The 23,660-nt window shown below is 39.1% G+C and overlaps 1 protein-coding gene across 12 annotated transcripts in view; it reads left to right on the top strand.

The window, feature by feature from the left end:
• The window catches only part of LOC106095872 (disintegrin and metalloproteinase domain-containing protein 9), a 470,496-nt gene that overhangs the window by 55,455 nt on the left and 391,381 nt on the right, over window positions 1-23,660 (top strand). For all 12 annotated transcript variants that reach the window (XR_001222811.2, XM_013263281.2, XM_013263282.2 and 9 more), the window contains exon 2: window positions 17,323-17,373. Coding sequence is in view for 11 of the 12 variants with exons in the window: in XM_013263281.2 (XP_013118735.1) it covers window positions 17,323-17,373 (51 nt within the window). In the remaining variant the exon portion in view is untranslated. The remainder of the gene's footprint in view (window positions 1-17,322; window positions 17,374-23,660) is intronic.

Genomic DNA, 23,660 nt, shown 5'->3' on the forward strand with positions numbered 1-23,660 from the left:
AATTTCAGTTAAATCGGATACCAACTGTGGCTTCCAGGGGCTCAAGATGTCAAATCGGCAGATCGATTTATATGGCAGCTAAGTCAAATTATTGGCCTATTTGAACCATACTTGGCTGATGTGGTTTCCAGAGACTCAAAGTCAAATCAAAAGACTGGTTTATATGGGAGCTATATCTAAATCTGAACCGATATAGCCCATTTGCAATCCCCAAACTCCTTATTCAGTAAGAAATCTATGTGCAAAATTTCTATTGGATAGCCTAATGCATTTGACCGCTGTTGTGATTTCTACAGACGGACAGATGGAGGGACGGACGGACGGACAGAGAGAATCTTCACTACTTTCCTTAAAATTTATCGATTGAAATTATGGCAGATACAGTTAAATCATAACCAATTCCTCACAACTTGAAAAACCTTCGAGCATTTCCCATTAAAGTCATCTGTGCCGAATTCCAAGTAAGTCCGTTCAGAAATTCGATTCAAGTTTAAGCCCCATATAGACCGATCCGCCGATTTAGGGTCTTAGGCCCATAAAAGCCACATTTATTATCTGATTTTGCTGAAATGTGGGACAGTGAGTTGTGCATGGCCTTTCAACGTCCTTCTTCAATTTGGCCCAGATCTGTACAGATTTTGATATAGCTGCCATATAGACCGATCTCTCGATTTGAGGTTTTGGGCCCACAAAAAACGCATTTATTGTCCGATTTCATTTCAAAAATTTGATTTAAAATGTGACTTATGTAAGGCTTTTTGTCATCCGTGTCGTATATGGTTCATATCGGTTTATTTTTAGATATAGCTACTTAAAGATCAATATTTTTTTTATACACAATTGAACAATGACTTGTAATTATAAAATTTGGTCCAAATCGGAACATATTTCGATAAAGCTGCTATGGTGGCATAAATTATACATTTTTCACCAAAATTATGCAAAAAGATGGTTTACATATATACCCGAGGTATTGGGTATACAAAGTTCGGCCCGGCCAAACTTACAGCCTTTTTACTTGTTCCTGATATTCTCACCACGACTCGAACCCCTTCTGACCCCTCTGGCCTCCTTCTTTTGAATGTTAACGTAAAGTGTACTATCTTTTACAACTTAACCACAGTAATAAGAAGTCTATTATTTGGCAAATTGTGGCTCATTTGATTCGCAAGAAATCATGTCAAAAGAAGATGACCTATGCTAACATTGTTACCATCATTTTGCGACTTTAAAGTGATGAGAAACTTTTATTTAAACTTCCTTCGCCTTAACACCTGTTACCGTTCAAATTCTCATACCTTCATATAATGTTTGAGTTTATATCTAAGATTAAACTTGGGCAGCTTACCATAGGTAAGACTCTATACCTCACCAAAAAGCAGCTCATTTAAAATTCCAATATTAGCTGTATCAGCAACAAATAATAACCCCTAGCTGATGCGTCTTAAAAAATGCTTGTCTGTTCTAGCCCAATGTTTTGAGGGCGGCCGTTAGCCACCAGCCTCCTACTTAATTCGTTTCTGCAGTTCATGAAAATCTAAATTTATACGCGGCCTATCTTACGGTCTGGCGAAATGTCCCACTTAAATAACCACCAAGGGTTCGTTATATTTTCCAATTTTTCTTGCGCTCCCTTGTGTTTGTGTTGAACGTGTTGGATTTATTTTCCAATCGCCTTAATGGAGCAAACGAAAGTTCTACCAATTGAACGAGGATGAAGCGTTTCGTTGAAGCTCTGCCCCAAACAACTAACACAGCAAGAACAACTAGCGAATAACCGTCCACCCGCCGCCACTTAAACACGTACGTACACCACATCTGGCCATGGTAGTATCGACATCAAGCCGAGTGTAATTCATTTGAAGTTCATCTCTTATTTTCAAAAGATAAGGAACATTTTGAAATGTTTTCATAAAAGCACAAACAAATGAAATTTGGGATAATATTCTCATTAGCGCATTTAAATATTCCAAAAATTAACCCAAAAGAATCCAAACGAACTCATTAAGTTGAAAGTACCAAAACGCAACACCAACAACAACGACAACGTCCTCATTGGCATCGACATCGACATCGCCATTGTCCTGGCTACATCCCCATTCAAAGCACACAAAAGCAAAAGGGGCAGCACAAAGAAGCCCAAGAAACCGGGAGAAGCACTCATTGTCATTGTCCAAGAAGATGCCACAGCCTAAAATACTCTCACCACGGCGAGTGACAAAGAATTTACATAATTTTTAAATGAAGAAAAGATTTTGTTTATCCTTTAATTTTCCACCTCCCGCTCGTTGCTCCTTCATGTGGGGGGAGGGGGAGATTGAGGTTTAGTTTGAGGTTGAGGTTGTCTTGGCGAATGCCAACACAAAAGGTTCAACATGACAAGGCGCTCAAGGGACAAGAAAACTGGCGGAAAACTGATGCCCGCCATAGTTGGGTTGAATGATTTCATGAAGGGACCTAAGAATACATTGTCATAGCCCGTTTGGTAGGTAATCAAAGCGTGACTCAAGTTCGCAGTTAGTGCCTGAGCATCCATGGGAAATAGTTGGGCAAGTTACGCAAGGAAATAGAAATAATCTCATCTGAGGCTACATATTTACGTTTTTTGTATTTAACACCACTTACCAAACAGAAATTTATGTACACATTACACCATTTCTTGGAAAAACTCAAGAATTAAAAATTTAAGGTTAACAGCTGTAATCACAAAACTTATTGAAGCCTTAAAACGGGTTTATTTGCAGTTCTAACAAGGACATCCCTTAAATAAGCCTATTTCAAATATTTGAATTTGCTTACAACAATAAGAAGCAGAGGATATAGACTCATTGATAAGTATACCGATAGGCTTAGAATCACTTCCTGATTCGATCCGTCTGTCTGTCCATGTATTTTTGTTATCAATGCATTTGTGGTCCGATTGTCATGAAATTTTGAACAAGTCTCTTCTTTGATCCAAGGTCGAACGCTATTGATTAAAAAAAATCTGATCAGATTTAGATATAGCTACCATAAATATCTTTCACCCGATACGATCTTTGAAGGCCGTGGTATTTAAAATTTTGACATATTTTACCTGATGCCCCAATATGTGTGCAAAATTTCATAAAAATCGGTGCAGATTTAGTTATAGCGACCATAAATATCGTTCATCCGAGATGGCTCTCACTGGCTGTAGTAGCCAGAACTTTGGTCAGATCTTTTATACCCACCACCGTAGGATAGGGGGTATATTCATTTAGTCATTCCGTTTGCAACATATGGAAATATCAATATCCGACCCTACAAAGTATTTATATTTCGGATAGTTGTAAAATTCTAAAACGATTTAACGATGTCCATATGTCTGTCCGTCTATCCGTCCGTCAGTCTGTCCGTCCGTCTTTCCGTCTGTCCGTCCGTCTGTTCATCTGTCCGTCCGTATGCCCGTCCGTCTGTCCATCCGTCTGTCCGTCCATCTGTCCGTCCGTCTGTTTTAATCACTCTAGGCCTTCAAAAATTGATATATTGGGCTGAAATTTAACACAGATGCGTCTTTTTGATGCACGCTGGCTAAGTACTTGAACGGGTCAAATCGGACCATTTTTGGATATAGCTGCTATATAGACCTGTTTTCTGATAAAGGGTCTAATGTCCATATTCATCCGATTTAACTGAAATTTTAAACAGTGAGTAGTTTTAGGCCTCCCGACATCTGACCCAAATATGGTCCATATCGGACTATATTTATATATAGCTGCCAAATATACCGATCTCCCGAAAGAGGATCTGAAGCCCATAAAAGCTTTATTTTTTAACCAATTTCACTGAAATTTGAAACAGTGAAATATTTTAAGCCTCCCGACATCTGAAGTGTATATGGTTCAGATCGGACTTTATTTAGATATAGCTGCCATACTGACCGATCTCCCGATAGAGGGTCTGAAGGCCATAAAAGCTTTATTTTTTAACCGATTTCGCTGAAATTTGAAATATAGAGTAGTTTTATGACTCCTAACACAGGACCAAAATGTGGTTCAGATCTTACTATATTCAGATATAGCTGCCATATGGACCGATCTGCCGATAAAAGGTCTGAAGCCTATAAAAGCATTATTTTTTGCCCAATTTCGCTGAAATTTGAAACAGTGAGTTATTTGAAGTCTCCCGACATCTGATCTAAGTATGGTTCAGATCGGACTATATTTAGATATAGCTGCAATGTAGACCGATCTCCCGTTAAGGGGTCTGAAGGCCATAAAGGCTTTAATTTTTATCAGATTTCGCTGAAATTTGGAACAGTACTCAGCTTTAAGCCTCCCGACATCTGATTTTAATATGGATTAGATCGGACTATATTTAGATATAGCTGCCATATAGACCGATCTCCCGATAAAGGGTCTGAAGCTTATTAAAGCTTTTTTTATTACCCGATTTCGCTGAAATTTAAAACGGTGAGTTATTTTCAGCCTTCTGATATGGTTCCGATCGGACTATATTTAGATATAGCTGTCATATAGACCGATCTGCCGATCAAGGGTCTGAAGCCCATAAAAGCTTTATTTTCCAACAGATTTCCCTGAAATTTGAAATAGTGAATAGATTTCGACCTCCCAACATCCGACCAAAATATAATTCTGATCGGACTATATTTAGATATAGCTGCCATATAGACCGATCTGCCGATAAGGGGACTGAAGCCTATAAAAGCTTTAGTTATTACCAGACTTCGCTGAAATTCGAAACAGAGAGTTTTTCTGAGCCTCAAGATATTCGACCTTAATATGGTTCAGGTCGTTTTATGATTGAATATATCTACCAAAGAGACCAATATTTTTTTCTACAAAATTGAATAGTGACATATATATTAGACCACTCAATATCCATGCCAAATTTGGGTGCCGAAGTTATCCAATTTTCTCAGGATTGAGACGAAATGGGGTTTAAAAGTTTGCCCCGGCTGAACTTAATGCCTTTTTACTTGTTTGGCTTTTAACTCTTTTTCTTGAGCTTTCCACATAAAAAACCACACGATTTTCGAAAGGAAACAGTGTTTTTGGCATGGCCACTTGATCTACTATGGCATAGTAGTTGGCAGCTTTTCCTTTTTCATTTATTTCAAACCCAAGGTGACTGCCTCCAAATAATCCTTGTCATTCTTGAAATGTGTTTTGCCATCCCCGCCAAAACCTTAGCTAAAACATTCGAAGAGACAAACACCCGCACATACACACAGACATGCAATTGTTACTTGAACAGACACGCTTCTACCATATCTAATTTTTCAGTTTCCATCTTGTTTTTAAATTGCGGCTTTTTGTCACACAGTTTCCTAGCTTCCATGGTAACGGAAGCCGCCGTATTAACTAAATAAGAGACGAAGTTTTCCGTGCACCGTAACACCGCTGTCGTAATGCCATAATTCTGTTACAGTGTTCGGCAGTTGAATGGCTGTTACCTTGTTATACTGAGAAAAGGTGCCGAAAATGCTCGTAATAATACTTCCGTGTTTCTAATTTGAATTCATGAATAATTTCACAATTTTAATGAAATAACCATGGAAAATCTCCCTTCCTCCGACGAGCAGCACGACCTACACCACCCAGCACCATCCAGCTCCATTCCAGACCACTTCCTGAAACTGCTCCAAAATAAAATAATATTTTTTGTTTTGTTTCTGACGCAGAACAAAAAACAAAACAACGAAATCCTAAATAAATGAAATGTTATGCTCCATAAAATTTGGAGCAAGCTAAGAGCCATACACGGGTCCAAACGCACAGGAGGTTCATTCATTTATTCACCCGCTCCCTCGTTCCCTCGCTCACCCGGTTGTACGTTCGTTAATACCTTCAAGTACGAGTACATCGAAGTACTATATATAGTACATGTGTGTGTGTGTGTGTGAGTGGCGGTGAAGTTAGTTACCTGGTTACGCTGACTGTTCGCCTGCTCACTGAAGTATTCATAACTTTTATTATTGCAAGGAAATGGCAACGAGGGAAGGAATGAATTTGTATTATTGCATTACAGTTATAAAAGTAAAACAAAATGCCAGGAATTTCCACACACACACACACACACACACAACACTTTGTAACATCATCTTTTTCATCAGAATCCTTAATTAATTTGTTATTTAGAAATTTGGCCACATATTTTAAGAGTATACGTTTCCCAAACATATAAGTAGACTGATCAGAATGATATGTGTCTAAAATGAAGGGTTTTCGTGAGGAGAATACAAATATGATGACAAGTTTCAGGGGAGCCGCACATGCCCTCAATAATTTAGAGTAATCTGTTAATAATATGAGGCCCCAGATATTTGCAGAGCTATCCAAAAATGTTTTTGGAATTAAAAATGGCAAATAAATAATCTTTCTGATCTGAGAGGGACCCATTGCCCTGAATGTCTACATATTCTGGCTACAGGTTTTATAATATTTGAAGAATTATTTTTTTAAAAGCCACTTTAGGGTGTATCTTTCTATCCACAACATCCTGGCGAGACCATCAGAAAAAATTTTCAGCGGTGATTTTCCCCTCCTAATGCTGGCAACATTTGTGAGGCCACTATGCCATGTAAAACTTCTCTCCAAAGAGGTGTCGCAATGCGGTACGCCGTTCGGGCTCGGCTATAAAAAGGAGGCCTCTTATCATTGAGGTAAAACTAGGATCGGACTGCACTCATTGATATGTGAGAAGTTTACCCCTGTTTCTTAGTGGAATGTTCATGGGCAAAATTTGCAATTCACATCATAGCAGTAAGCATTTTAATATAGACACCATAATGTCCGATCTTCCGATGTCTTAATGACGATATTTAATGAGCTTCAGACCCTTTATCGGGAGTTCGGTCTATATGGCAGCTATATCTCAATATAGTACGATCTAGTCCATATTAAATTCAGATTTTGGGAGGCTTAAAACTGAGCACTGTTCCAAATTTCAGCGAAATCTGATAAAAAATAAAGCATTTATGGCCTTTAGACCATTTATCGGGAGATCACTCTATATGGCAGCTATATCTAAATAAAGTCCGATCTGAACTATATTTAGGTCAGATGGAGGCTTAAAAAACCCACTGCTTAAAATTTCAGCGAAATCAGGTAATAGTTGAAGGGAGATCGGTCTATATGAGCCATACTTAGGTCAATTATCGAGAAGCCTTAAACTACCCACTGTTTCAAATTTCAGCTAAATCAAATGAAAAATAAAGTTTTTACGGGCATTAGACCCTTTATCGGTGAATCGGTCTATATAGCAGCTATATCCAAACATGATCCGATTTGGCCCTTTCAAAAACTTAACCAGCGTGCATTAAAAAGACATATCAGTGCCAAATTTCAGCTCAATATCTCAATTTTTGAAGGCTCTAGGGTGATTACAACAGATGGACGGACAGACATCGTTAAATCGTCTTAGAATTTTACGACGATCCAAAATATATATACTTTGTAGGGTCGGAAATGGATATTTCGATATGTTGCAAACGGAATGACTAAATGTATATACCCTCTATCCTACGGTGGTGGGTATAAAAAGGCATATTTTTTAAGACACTTGTAAATCTACCATCTAAACCCCAATTACATTCAATTCTCATTTTGGGTTTGTTGAAATTTAAGCCAAACTTCAATTTAAGAAATTTGGTAAGTAACAATTTGGATACTTCACAATCCTTAGAATCTTAAGCTTAAAATTCAAGTCTAAACTTTTGGAGTAGTACGATTTAATTATCTCTCAAATATTATGTTTTTACTACAACCTTTGCTACGAATTTATAAAAAAGCAAACATCCTTCCATTTATCCTCTTGTATTGGATTTTTCTCTACTCTAATCGTATTTGAAGAATACATGTGTATTCACAACTACTCGTAATTGCAATAAAACTAATGTGCATCAACATAAGGGTGCATCAACTTATACATCACTACGGTGGTACAGGGTACTATAAATTAGTTCATTTGTTTGTAACACCCAAAATGAAGAAAGATGAACCCCTAGATATACCGATCGACTCCATTTGTGATTTTGGGTGATATTTTTGGGGTAACGTGGAGGGTGCGCCCCCTTTCAAAACAAAAACCGCAGCCAGGACAGAAAACGAGCCTCCGCTTCGCTGGTCAAACGTCTAGATCGCAGAGATAATTGAATATATTTTAATATGCTAGTAGAGCAAGCCGAAAATGCAGCTAATATTGGAAAAATGCATGGTGTCTACGAGTCAATAAAACAAATGAGCGGCAACAATATAAGGCCTGCGACAATAATAGAAGATGAGGACGAATCGGAATTGACAACACCCTAATAGCAATTAGAAATATGGCGCGAAATTGTCAGCTCCGAAGGGCCAACAACCAAGAACAGAAGCTACGACCCTCCTAATCCCTCAATATGTCGTAACATCCGCAGGGATATAACTACAGTCCCACCCTCTTAATCTCCCAATACACCGTAACCCCCCAGGGATAAATCTACAGCCCCACCCACCTGCGAAGAAATTGAGGCCGTTCTGGTCTCACTTAAAAATGGCAAATCAAATGGTTCTGACAACGTACCTGTCGAACTGTTGCGGTATGAAGCACACCCCTTTGCTCAATTAACCACCACCAACAACCGAGAATGCTGGGATACAAATGTTATTCCCACAGAATGGAAGTAGGGAATCATGGTTACGAGTTCAAAGAAGGGTGACATCAGCCAGTGCAAAAACTGGAGAGAGATAAGTCTACTAAACGCAATAAATAAGGTAATGGCAAACCTTCTGATGCCGCGTATTTTACCTGCACTTGTTAGCATGTTGAGTAAGGAACAGGCGGGTTTCCGGCCAGGATGTTCTTGGGCGATCACATCAATTATTTGCGTATCATCATTGAACAATATATACATTGAACTCAATACACACCTATACCTTTTATTCATCGACTTCCGAGCATGCCTTTGACACAGTTTAGCGAAGCCCTATTTGGAGTACGCTGTTGAATAAGGGCATCCCACTTAAGATCGTGACGCTAATAACGGAGCTGTAAAGGAATACTGAAGTTTCGGTCCGTTGCGATAGAAAAAGAGCCTCCTTTCGGGCTCGATAAAAGAGTGAAGCAGGGTTGCATCTTATCGCCGACGCTATTTTCGACTCTACTAGATTCCGTCTTATAGGCGACAAATGCTGGGGCATCCTATGGCATTTGCTGGGGTATAAACGACATTGACTACGGGAATGACATATGCCTCTTTGCGCATTGATTTAAGCACATTAAAGAAAATTGGAACAATTGAATGAAACTGCGGCCAAAGTAGGCCTCAAAATATACATTGCAAAGACCAAATTGATGCGGACAAGAACCACAAATCTGACACCACTCACTAAAAACGGTCATGTCATTGCAAAATGTTGATAATTTTTCCTATCTTGGCAGCAAAATTACAAAGGACGGATGATCCGCGATTGCATCAAAAAGGCTAGAAGCGCCTTTTTATACCCACCACCGAAGGATTGGGGTATATTCATTTTGTCATTCCGTTTGCAACACATCGAAATATCCATTTCCGACCCTATAAAGTATATATTGGGTTGCCCAAAAAGTAATTGCGGATTTTTCATATAGTCGGCGTTGACAAATTTTTTCACAGCTTGTGACTCTGTAATTGCATTCTTTCTTCTGTCAGTTATCAGCTGTTACTTTTAGCTTGCTTTAGAAAAAAAGTGTAAAAAAAGTATATTTGATTAAAGTTCATTCTAAATTTTATTAAAAATAAATTTACTTTCTTTTAAAAAATCCGCAATTACTTTTTAGGCAACCCAATATATTCTTTATCAGTGTAAAAATCTAAGACGATCTAGACATTTCTGTCCGTCCTTCTGTTGAAATCACGCTACAGTCTTTAAAAATTCCGCGGAAACTTTGCACAGATTCTTTTTTTGCCCATAAGCAGGTTAAGTTCGAAGATGAGCTATATCGGACTATATCTTCATATAGACCAATCCTCCGATTTAGCGTCTTAGGCCCATAAGAGCCACATTTATTACCCGATTTTGCTGAAATTTGCGACAGTAAGTTGTGTTAAGCCCTTCAACATCCTTCGTCGATTTGGCTCAGATCGGTCTAGATTTGGATATAGCTGCCATATAGACCGATCTCTCGATTTGAGGTCTTGCGCCCATAAAAGGCGCATTTATTGTCCGATTTTGCCAAAATTTGGAACAATAACTTGCGTTAGGCCCTTCAACATCCTTCTTCAAGTTGGCTCAGATCGGTCAAGATTTGGATATAGCTGCCATATAGACCGATCTCTCGATTTAAGGCTTTGGGGCCATAAAAGGCGCATTAATTGCCCTATGTCGCCGAAATTTAGGACAATGAGTTGTTCGAGTTTTCTGGCCAAACTGCATTTTGAATGAACAAACATTACCCATGTCGATGTAGATTTCCGGAAAAGAAAATGAACTTGTTTGGGTCATATCCTACGACGACCGCGCGATGATATATCGACAAATGTCCTAAGAAGTGACGCCCGTGAAACACATGGATCCGCTGCATGAAAAGAGAGTTGGAATCAATACATATATCGTGGAATCAAGCCGAGGCTTTGCCCAACAAAAGAGTTAGATGGAGAAAGCTTGTTGATGTCCTTTGTTCACACTGAACTTTTTTTTACTATTGGTCGTATGTTGTTGCAATATATTTTATATACTTCTACATGCATTGATGGAGAGTATCGGCGTTTTATGAACCACGAACTGTATGACGACATTAGCTAAGTTAAACGTATCATGAATGAAGAAGCAAAATGAGTGAAGAAGCACCAGCGTCGAAATCTTTTAAAGGCGAGCAATGTGGTGCACGCATACCGAAACGGCCAAAACTCCGATGGAAAGATCAAATGGAGAAAGACATCTCGAACTTGGTGTCAGAGATTGGGGTAGGGACGAAGAAGATGGAGAAGCTTGGAAAGTTATTCTAAGTTCGGCCTATGGAACAAATGTTCTGTCATAGCCAATTTAAGTAAAGCAAAGAATTACTCTTTGATTCTGGCATTATGTACGAATTTTGGTCAAATTTAAGAAAATATTAATTTCGACGACTATGCCTACAAGGCCAATGTGCTGAGGGGTGTCAAAAGGTTGGCTTTGCCTAACTTTAGACCGTGCTTAGTTGTTTTCTAGTGAAACTATGGTGGTGGCTTGCCAAGCAATGTCATTTAGATTTCTGCCAACCCTTGCGTATGCATTCCAATTTTAAACAAAAAAATTTTCGAAATAAAAAACGCACTCTATGGCTCACTTGCATTGTGATGATTTCTGCAACTTTTATGCATATATGGATGAAAATCAAATGTGCACATCCATGAATGCATAGAAAAATGCCTCAGGGTGAATATTGCCATCAATCAGGATGTATATTCCCTGTCTGTGACAAACTTGTATCGCGACAAAAAAAGTAATACCGCGTAAGCAAAATCAAAAAAGTTATGTTAGTGCACACATCTACAAATGGTAGTAGTGCATGTAGTGGGGTGTACCGAAATAACTTTTGCCGATATTCAGTTTCGGGCGAGATCTTATTTCATTGAACAGACATGTGGATACAATCGTCTATGGAAAAATTCAATACATGTGGAAAAACACGCCGATTAGAGCGCGCTCAATTCGAATTTGACGTACAAACAAAAGTCTGGATTACTTTCTGTGCCTAGACTAGTACATCACGTGTGATAGCAGCTTTAGTAGCTACATTTTCTGTAGTTTACAGCATTTTTTTAATCACTCTTTAGAAAAGATCTCCATGCGGAACACTCTAATGTGCATGTGCATGTGCTTGTATGTAAATACGTTGAATGCCACAAATTCGTTTTGTAAAATCCATCAAAATCGAAATCAACATTAATAAATAATACATTTTGTGCCGTGCAATTCAAGGCAACAACAACAACAACAACAACAACGCACACACTCCAATGCCAAGAACTTGGCAAACACAACAACGGCAACAACAACCGAGTACCCAGTGAGATATATATATCGAATTCCCACACACCCATGCACAGCACTCCAGCATGATGAAATCTACCCCGCTGTTGGCAGGCTCTTGCTGTCGAAGCATGAACTGAGGCAGCGGTGAACGGCGGGTGGGGTAGGGAGCAGAGTAATTGCGGTTGTATAATCCTTGCGAAGACAGTTTAAGCGTAAAATGGATTTGTGCCTTATGCACATTTACACCGATGTAAGGCTGCTCCCCCCACCCCCATGCTCTGATATTCCAATTTGTGCCGAGAGAGAACACAATGATTCAAAACGCCATACACAAATACAATGTTAGGGCGCGAGCCGAAAAGAGAAAGCCAAATAGGAAGGCAGACTAACGATATGCAATTGAATTTAAACGTTAAACGACTTTGCTGTTGCTGCATTCGCAATCACATACTCCCACATATGTGTGTGTGTGCGGGTGTGTGGATGAGTGCGGGCATGTGGCTGAGCTGCTTGTTCACAAACATGTTTGTTTCAACATTCGTAAATGCCAGTCGTGTGGCACCAACTGCTGATTTGGCAGAATGCATCCGAGTTCACAGTGAATTTGAAGGTTGTGTAAAAACATCTTGTTCGACTGGCTGGCAGGCTGGCAGCCTATCCCTGTGTCTGTGTGTCTATGCGTCAACCTTAGCACCAAGGGTGTAGAAGTTCTCCACTTCACAAGTGGGTCCTGCCAGGCATATCGCACCACTTCACACCATGCACCACATTTATACTTCAACAATTTCTGGTTGCGTTAGCGTTAAGTTCATTGGTAGTTTTAGTTGGCTGTTGGTGACGCCTTTGCCATGTGGCTGTGCCTGCAAGAGTGCGTTTGTTTTTTTCTGCATTCAAATGTTGACCGCGCTTTCATCATTGCAGCCTATTAGTTGTTAAATGCGGTTAAACACAGTGTCAAACCGCAAGGCTCTACTCTTCATTTCACACCTCAATCCCCTAAAAAGAATAGTCCACAAAAAAGAAAACAATTTTCCTGCATTGCCGCACAAGACCTTACATCAGTCGGTTTTGTTTGTGTGCTCGTCCGTCCGTCCGTCCGTACGTCTTTTTCCTTTCCACCGCTGCGGTAAAGTCTAAAAGGTGGCATGTAAATAGTATACTAAATGCCGGAAGTGTGTTCATGCATGCACATGTGGCTTTTTGGAGGAAAATTTAATGGTTTGGTTCCGTAGGAATTTATGTGAATATTTGGTGGAGATTTTCCTTGGGTAATCCCCATAACACATAACACACGAGTGAAAGCTTTGCGGGTGTTTGAGGTTATGTGAGTGTTTGGTGTCTGTTGCCGTTTGAGCAAGAGTCCGTGTGTGTGTGTGTGTGTGTGTGAAGGCCGCATAGACATTGTGGTTTCTTAAGCATTCCCAGGAATGTCTTCTGGGTATGGTGTAACAAATTCATCACTCCATCATACAACAAATCACTTGGCTTCCATGGCACTCTATTGATGGGAAGGCATTCATTCAGCCTTCCATTAACAATTTCGAAAATCCTAATTCATGGCAGCTGAGAAGCAAAATTAATTCCTTTTAAATGATTACACTAATCGTAAAAAGTCTTGCTTTATTTAAGCTCTTCTAAGTTTAAGAAGGGACGTAAAGACGTAATTGCCTTTATATGGATGCTCATTATGTATGTAATCTTATTAGCCATATTTATCATAAGACATATTTTCTATTAAACCTTCTTGGATGACAATATGCCAAGTCACGATTTTAAGTGTTTGCAGTGTATTTTTCTATTACTTTTACGTGATGCAGATAAAATGGGCCATTCGAGTAATTTTTAATCGATGCAGGGCAATTTGGTCTGCTCAAATTTCGAATCTCAAAGGCAATAAAAAAATTATCATAAAAAGTAAATGCAAATAAGGCAATGAGGATTAAAGTTAAATCATAATTAGCCTGAATCATGTCCTGACACTCCCCTAATATGCATTAAATGGCAAAATGACAAAACGCAGGAAATTTTAGAAAATAATCATGGAGCCTTTGCTTATACCACCATTAAGAAAAAAGGCGTTTCATATGTTAAAGATTAAAATAACAGTTACATCTTATTCAATGATTCTATGGAGAACAAAAAATAATTAACAAGTAAAAGCGTTCTAAGTTTGGCCGAGACGAATCTTATATACCCTTCAACAAGGATCGCATTTGTTGAGTTCTTTTCCCGGTGTCTCTTTTTAGGCAAACAAAGGAAAGGAAAGGGTAAAAGAAAAGATTTGCTATGCTATTGAAGATATATCAAGTCATGGTCTGATACGGACCATAATGGTATGAATGTTGGAGACCACAATAGAAGTCATTCAGCCAAATCGAATAAGGATTTCGCCCTTTGGGGGCTCAAAAATAAAATAGGGAAATAGTTTTATATGGAAGCTGTATTAGGTTATAGACCGATTCGGACCATATTTGACACGTGTTAAAGACATGACTTTGAAGAAGCCGTTGTACAAAATTTCACCCAAATCAGATAATAATTGCGCCCTATAGAAACTCAAGAGGTCAAAATCCCAGATCGGTTTATATGGCAGCTATATTAGGTTATGAACTGATTTGAACCATACTTTGCACAGTTGTTGAAAGTCATAACGAAACATGTGGTGCAAAATTTTAGCGAAATCGGATAGAATTGGCGTCCTATAAAGGCTTAGGAAGTCAAGACCCCTATATCAGCTATATCAGGTTATACATTGACTTCACCCGTACTTAGCACAGTTGTTGCAAATCATAGCAAAACATCTCATTCAACATTTCAGCCAAATCGGATAAGAATTGCGCTCTCTAGGGGCTCAAGAAGCCAAGATTCAAGATCGGTTTATATGACAGCTATATCAGGTTATGGACCGATTGGAACCATACTTGGCACCGTTATTGGAAGTCATAACAAAACACGTCATGCTAAATTTCAGCCAAATCGGATAGGAATTGCACCCTCTAGAGGCCCAAGAAGTCAAGACCCCAGATCGGTTTATATGACAGCTATATCAGCTTATTAACCGAACTCAACCATACTTAGCACAGTTGTTGAAAATCAAAAAAGAACACCTCATGCAAAATTTCAGCCAAATCGGATAAAATTTGCGCCCTGTAGTGGCTCAAGAAGTCAAGATCCAAGATTGGTATATATGGCAGCTATATCAAAACATGCACCGATATGGCCCATTAACAATAAGAAGTATTTGTGCAAAATTTCAAGCGGCTAGCTTTATTCCTTCGAAAGTTAGCGTGCTTTCTACAGACAGATTTGCTATCCAAATTTCGGGTGGGGTACCTAGGGGGCCGCCCCATCTCCAAAACCTACCAAATATATATATATATATAATCCAATCATGACAATATTAAATTAAAGGTATTTAAGAGTAGAAAACGTATCTGACATCTAACTGTCGGACCAAGAGTTAGGGGCCACCCAACCCGAAAACAGCCCTAAATCGGACAATATGGGACTCAAATGAGAGGTATTTGAGAATAGAATACGAATCGTGTATCCAAATGTGGAACCACGTTTCTGGGGGCCCACCCTTTCATTTGAGCCCTATATTGCTATGGTCGTTAATTTGTCCCCTTTGGGGGATGTTTTTGGGGAGAGGCATCCCCCCAAACACTTGGTCCCATATTTGGATATCAGATTCGTTTTCTACATTCAAATACCTTTTATTTAAGCCCCATATTCCAATGGTCAGTAAATTAGTCCTGTTTGGGGGGTGTTTTGGGAAAGGGGAGGACCCCCAGAAACGTGGTCCGGCCCCCCAAACACTTGGTCCCATATTTGGATATCAGATTCGTTTTCTACATTCAAATACCTTTTATTTAAGCCCAATATTCCAATGGTCAGTAAATAAGTCCTGTTTGGGGGGTGTTTTGGGAAAGGGGAGGACCCCCAGAAACGTGGTCCCACATTTGGATATCAGATTCGTATTCTACTCGCAAATACCTTTCATTTGAGTCCCATATTGCCATAGTCGGTAAATATGTCCGATTTGGGGGTGTATTGGGGCTTAGGGTGGTCCCCCTAACACTTGGTCCAACAATTGGATATCAGATACGTTTTCTTATCCTAAATACCTTTCATTTGAGTCCCATATTGTCGTGATTGGTCTAAATATATGTTTGGTAGGTTTTAAGGTGGGGCAGCCCCCCAAGTACCCAATCCAAAATTTGGATACCAAATTTTTATTTTTAGGATACTATATGAGAACACACAACATTTCGCTTAAATCGCACCACCCATCTTCGAGATCTGGCGTTTCTAAAAATTAGGTTAAGGGGGGGTCCGTCCCCCCATCAGATATCAAAAAATGTAGTACCCTATTTTCACCACAGGATCATTATGCACTATCTGTGAAAATTTCAAGAAAATCGGTTCAGCCATTGTTTGTATGTTTGTTCCGTATAGACTCAAAAACGGCTGAACCGATTACCTTGAAATTTTCACAGATTGTGTAGGTTGGTCTGGAAGGAAACAGAGGCTATATAATTTGTATACCCTATATCATAGCATGGGACATTCTAACCCATACTTCATTCTATGAGGACATTTATACATATTTTTGAATATTATAAATAGGGATTGCTGATTGTTGGCTACAAAACTAAAATACAGCTTTGAATTTAACCAGTGATATTTAATACCAACATTAATCTTGAAAACAGCACATGAATTCGTTGTGTATTGTCCCCAGGTATTGTGAAATAATCTACAAATTATCGAGATAAATGGCCATTGATAACAATTTAATCCTTTTGTTTAGCTCATTGTGTTCACACGGCGCCAAATTTTTGCAGCTGACCTCTACGTGAGAAAGCCAAGGTAATTACTCGATGCTATGTCCGATGATGCTGTCAGCAATGTTTGCCGCTTTTTATCCCTCTGTAGTCTCTGGAATGAAGTGATAATCGGTTTAGTTAGTTTCATTCATTCATTCGTTAGTTAGTTGTTGTTGTTGTTCATTCGTTCGTTTGGATAGCGTTAAGCAGCAAATGCATTTTTAATGATATTTCAACATGACTGCAACAGCGCAAGATGTGAGGTGCTTAAAAAACGTTTATTTTAATCCGTTTATGCTTACTGTCCAAAACAGTGGCATCAGCGGTAACTGGCTCTAGCGGAAATAACTTAAGCACACTCTTGTGAAGGATACAACGGGCACTTGTATTCGAAATCGCTTTGTCGAACAACTAATTTCCTTTATGCTCTCTCTCTCTCTTTCTCACCAAAACTACCCAACCACACTTCGTATCATTGATTCCCTTTGCCATGGTACTTATGCTTGGTTTTCCTTTCTTTTCGTCTCTATTTGCAGAAGCCGACTACACGCTGGACGATTCATTTTGGAATGAAGAAAGTCCTGTTGGTAAGTACAATTACGTTTTGTTGTTGCGAGTTGCGAATTGCGATTACCATTACGATTATGGCTACAAGGCCATTTGTGTATATGATGTTGCCACACTGAGAAAAATTGTGATAAAGCGAAATATGGCAAACAAATCGAGAATCTTCCACAAAAAGAATAAAAAGAATAAACGAATCATAAACGAATCTGTCTTACATCAAATCTCTAAATTTACTAAGCAAAGCCTTTAAATCCGGGATTCATAGCCGTACTGTAAAAAATTTTTTATGAGAAATTCACCTACAAATCTAAGATCCATTGTTTCAAAATGAGTGTAGGAAAAACTGCTTCTACCCATTCCCTTTCGTTCTCTGGTGTTTTAGTTCCCCCATTTGAGTTGTTTTTTTCTCCGTGTCTTATGACCAGCACTAAGGGCTAAACTCTATATGTAGTTGTATGGGTACTAATGTATCCTTTGATACTTTGTAACCGAGAAGTAAACGAAAATGCATACATTTGCGACTAATCACTGTAATTAGAGTGGAGTACAAGAACCATGCAATTAAACAGTATTGCGAGAATAAAAGCCATGAATGCCAGGCATCTTTTCTTGCTTGCAAGTGTTGGCCATAAAAAAATGAGCTGTTTGTAATATTAAATTAACACAAATGAATACTGGGAAACTTTGTTTCAATTAAAGTTTAGCATAGTTCACTAGCGATACTAATTTTCATACTGCAGATAATATAAGAAAGTTATTATTATAACCTCAAAGTTATTACAATCATTAGCATAAGACTGGGCAATACCAATGGCTGCCAACACTTAACCAATAATAGACCGAGACATATCTTTTTAATAGCTCTAACTAAGTCAATATCTTCTTACATATAAAACATGTAAAGAGATATTCAGTTAAAGAGTTGCTCTTTATTTATTTTTCTTTGTATTCCGTATTGAATACAATCACACAAAAAATGCAGCCTATTTCTCATATAAACTCTGAGTCATCATCACCATTGTCTTCCCGAACTTTAGGCGTTATGGGGGCCAACTTATCCGGATACAGGATTCGTTCAGATATATTCGTGTTATTTTCCAAGGGCGCTTCGACTTTTGTCTTGTTTGTTCTTCGTAGTTTGTCGTCGAGTTTGTTCTTCGCAAAGCCAAGTCGGTTTATTTTGGCTACCAGAGGCTCCTTGGTATGAGATGAGGCCTCCCTCCCTATGTAAGGGTTCTGATATAACATCAGGTAATCTGACCCATATTTACATACGCTTTTTCTGCCTGTTGTGGTATATCATCACACAAGATGGAAAGACTGCGTGTATGGGAGATGAGGATTATCTGGACATTCCTGGGGATGAGGAAGAGTTTTATGGTGGATGGCTCGTTTACGTCTTGTAGACGTATAAATGATGCAGTGGTTTCTCTAGGATAGGGCGCACTTTGAAGCACCTTAGAAACTCTTAAGACTCCGATAATTCGATTGTTTAGGCTTCGCTGAACCACCCTCTGGACATATCGTATGAGGTATTAAGAAGGCACTTGCGGGCGCACTTGTCATCCAAATCAGCACTTGTCGATTTGGATGACGAGAGATGACGATGATCACAGAAGAAGTGAATCATTTAACTATACGGGTGCAGTGTATAACACATCCCAATTATTTAATCGTTTGACACATGTGATATGTGGTCCCTGGTTATAATAGAGACAAACGTCTATGATGTTGGAATCAATCCCAGCCCCATTGGAATTGAGCTAGAACTACCCTGGTCTAGTGTAGAATTAAAGGCATTCTTGGAAGTGATTTGTAGCTAGTTAACCGCTACAATAACGGAGTGAAAAATATTTAAACTGCCATCTTGATAGTTTTGTCTGGAGCTAATAGGAATTTTTAACATTTTTAACGTTTAAGGAAAGGTCATTCTGTTTAAAACCCCTCGAAATATTCGTCTAAGACCCCATAAAGTATATATATTCTTGATCAGCGTAAAAATCTAAGACGATTTAGACATGTCCTTCCGTCTGCCTGTTGAAATCACGCTACAGTCTCTAAACATAGAGATATTGAGCTGAAACTTTGCACATAATCTCTTTTTGTCCATAAGCAGGTTAAGTTTGAAGATGGGCTATATCGGACTAAATCTTGATATAGCCCCCGTATAGACCGATCCGCCGATTTAGGGTCTTACGGCCATAAAAGCCACATTTATTATCCGATTTTGCTAAAATTTAGGACAGTGAGTTGTGTTAGGCCCTTCGACATCCCTCGTCAATTTGGCTCAGATCGGTCCAGATTTGGATATAGCTGCCATATGGACCGATTTATCGATTTAAAGTTTTGGGCCCATAAAAGGCACATTTATTATCCGATATTGCTAAAATTTGGGACAGTGGTTGTGTGATAGCCTTCAACATCCTTTGTTAATTTGGCAGTGAGTAAAGTTAAGCCTCTTGACATACCTCTGCAATATGGCACTGATCGGTCCAGATTTGGATATGTCTGCCATATAGACCGATCTCTCGGTTTTGGGCCCATAAAAGGCGCATTTGCTGTCCGATTTCCCCGAAATTTGGGACAGTGCTTTGTGTTAGGCTCTTCGACATTTCTCTGCAACTTGGCGCAACTTAGCTACCAGGTAGACCGATATCTCGAATTAAAGTCTTGGCCCCATAAAAGGCGCATTTATAATCCGATTTCACTGAAATTTTACGCAGTGACTTATGTTAGGCTTTTTGACATCCGTGGCGTATATAGTTCAGGTCAGTTTATTTTTAGATATAGCTACTGTACTTATTAGTATTTGGTCCAAATCGGAAAATATTTTGATATAACTACAACTACTAACTATTGGACATAAGGTATGCAATTTTCATCGGATTTTGATGAAAGATAGTTTACATATATATCCGAGGTGGTGGGTATCCAAAGTTCGGCCCGTCCGAACTTAACGCCCTTTTACTTGTTTCGTTTACAGGCCGAACGAATTCCAACGTTCGACATCCACAAACAGGCTATTATTATCAGAAAACTAATCTAATGTATGGCTTGTTGATTTTCCTAAATAAAAATCCGTCTTTGTTAAATTTAAATAGGTTTTTTTATGCAAAGTCTAGATGATATATTAAATTATTAAAACACTTTTATTTCTATGGAAACGCTCATATGATACTCGAGAATATTATAACAAAAAAAAAAACTGATATATAGCAATGTGTGTATGCTCATCCTCACAAAGCTCTGTGGTTATCTTAATCAATTGTCATTAAGCACTTTTCTTATCTGTAATCACATGTCTTTTATTTTCTAAACCAAAATGTATGTGCAGTGTTTTAAAAGCCTTGTGCATGTGCAGCTTACGAAATCCAGGCCATGGCCAATTTCAGATTTATAAAATGACCACACTTGAAAAGATTGTCTAATTCCCAAGTGCAACATGTATGTAATTAATTTAATGGGGTTTCTTTGTGCTTCATCATCAACGTGCCACATAAAGCCTCCTCTGGGCCTTCAGCCACACGTCTCTTGAATGCCGCCCAACCAGGGATAAATGGGGTGGGTGAATGGCTGAATGACCAACGTTAATCACACCTTTTTGGCATTTCTTTTATTCCGTCTGCACATCTCTCAAATCCTGGTGTTTTTGTGCTGCCTTGTCGTTGTTGATTGCCTTGTTGTACAACAAACAACAGCTGCTGCTGTTGCTGTAGCTGCAACCACATTTGCCATAAACACCAAACATAAATAATTGCATGGCACTGCAGTCTGGGCAATATCACCTTGTTGCATGTCCTATTCTCTCTCTCTCTCTCTCTCTCTACCTCTCTCTCTTGCTCTTAGCCTTTCGCCACTTCGGGCCATTGGCCAACCGCAAAACTAAAGAATGTTCTCAGACAGATTTATTTGAGAGTCGTATTTAATAAGGACATTGGTCAAGGCGGTAATGCCAAGTGCTTTTCACTTTTTCTTTCATCACAAGGAAATGGCGAGCAGGTGTTGGCAGCAGCAGCAGCCGCATCCTTACTCCTGCCGCTTTGGCAAAGTTGGCAATTCATTTGGCTACCCCATCAGCTTGGTGAGAACATTTCGACATTTATCTCAACCATTGACTTGGTAATGACTTTGGGTCTGGTCTATATAAATTGCTATCTCCATCTCCATTTACAAGATTGCGCCAGTGTATGCATGCGTGTGTGCTGCCTTTGTTAATTTATTACAAGTAAGTGTCTTTGCTACATGTTATGGCCAAGTTAATAGAAGGAACTATGCTACATAATCTTTATTGTGTAAATTGCAAAATGATTGCTTATTAAACGTGCGCATGGGGACATTTATCAAACCGGATGCGTGCAACTATGTGAATATGTGTAGAACATTTCCTGTTGCATCCTCCTTGAATTAATGTCAAACAGTTTTCTCCATTGCATTAAATTATGGCAAAAATTAAATTTCACCATGTTGAGGTTTTCCGAGAGTGCCAATTGGGTTTTATCATCTTTCCTTTTGAAGACAGGAAGCAACATTATACATTAGAGTTGAATGAGGCTAAAAATATAGAAAATTGGCAAAATTACTTGCAGCGGTATTCACAATATGTTTAAAATAGGTTCATTGGCAGATTTGCTTTTTAAAACTGTAAAAAACCTATTTTAAGACTACATCTAATAAAGTGGCCACATCAGCACAGCTGATGGAACTTGATATGTCCTTTGAAATAGTAAATGGGCCATATCCGCCCATGTTTTGATATAGCTGCCATATAATCCGATATGGGATCTTGAATTCTTGAGCCACTAGAAGACGCAATTTTTATGAGATTTGGTGAAATTTTGCATGAGGTGTTTTGTTATGATTTCCAACAACTGTTCAAAGTATGGTTCAAATCGGTACATAACCTGATATAGCTGCCATATAAACCGATCTGGGATTTTGACTTCTTGAGCCTCAATAAGGCCTAATTATTATCTGATTTGGCTGAAATTACCTCCAACATACGTGTCAAATATGGTCCGAATCGGTCTTTAGCCTAATACATCTCCCCTATTAACCGATCTCCCTATTTTACTTTTTGAGCCCCTAAAGGGCCCAATTCTTTTTCGATTTGGCTACAATTTTACAAATATACTTCTACTGTGGTCTCCAACATTCAATTTAATTAGTGAAGCAATTCTTATCTTTTATCCTTTGTTTAAAGAGAGAAAGAACTCCCGGCCCGGCCGAACTTAGCACGCTGTTACTTGTGAAACTTGGCACGCTTCTTACAACCTCAATCACTGTCAGCTTCACTCAAGGAATTTAGGTCCATTGTGACAGATACAGACATCAGAATGAAGGAACCAACATGCATTGGTCATCGGTCAGGCGGGCTGCATCCGACAGGCGGGCTGGAGAGTCCCCTCCAATCTGCCATTTAAAGCCATAGTAGTCAACAATGGAAGGAGGGACTATGTGCCTGAAGCTGATTTAGAACATGAAAAAGGTATTCGTTTAGCCATAATCCTGCACCTTCCCCCTTAGTTTCAGGGCAGTGCCACAATAAGTGCTCAATAACTCCTCCTCATTATTACAAATCAAACATAAGTCCGCCATGTGTCCAGCGCGACGACAAAGTCCTTACATTAGAATGGCTTGTCATGATTCTCTGTAGTGAGGGCGGTAGCTCCATCCTATCTATGAGAGATCACCTCAACTCACGAAGTTACCTCGTATTGGTGAATGGAACCAATTTCACCTTTCGGGGTTTACGTCAAGCCCATTGGCCAATCTTGGTATACGGCAACACACTATGATGACAACGTCATCCTTGTAACCAACAAACTTTGACCGTTCTTTCCGAATGACCTAAAAATCTCACAGAGTGTTGATTGAGCTCTAGTCACAATCTTCCTATTTGAGCCCTTTGCTAGTGATGCGCTAAATATTCTGCCTATTTTTAGCAGCCTATTAGGGTTCTTGACTCCCTGAGCCTCTAGAGGGCGCAATTCCTATGCGAATTGGCTGAAATTTAGCATGAGGTGTTTTAGGGTTTCCAACAACTGTGTTAAGTATGGTTTAAATCGGTCCATAACCTGATATAGTTGGCATATAAAACTATTCTTGAGCCTCTTAAGAGCATAATTCTCATCCGATTTGGCTGAAATTTCGCATGAGCTTTTTTTTTACGACTTCCGACAACTGTGCTAAGTATGGTTGAAATCGGATCATAACCTAATATAGCTGCCATATAAATCGTCTGTCTGTCCGCCTGTCCATGTTAATTGGTACAAACTACAGGTCGCAGTTATCATCCGATCGTCTTCGA

This window comes from Stomoxys calcitrans, chromosome 4 (genome assembly GCF_963082655.1).
Source record: "Stomoxys calcitrans chromosome 4, idStoCalc2.1, whole genome shotgun sequence".
Classification (NCBI taxonomy): domain Eukaryota; kingdom Metazoa; phylum Arthropoda; class Insecta; order Diptera; family Muscidae; genus Stomoxys; species Stomoxys calcitrans.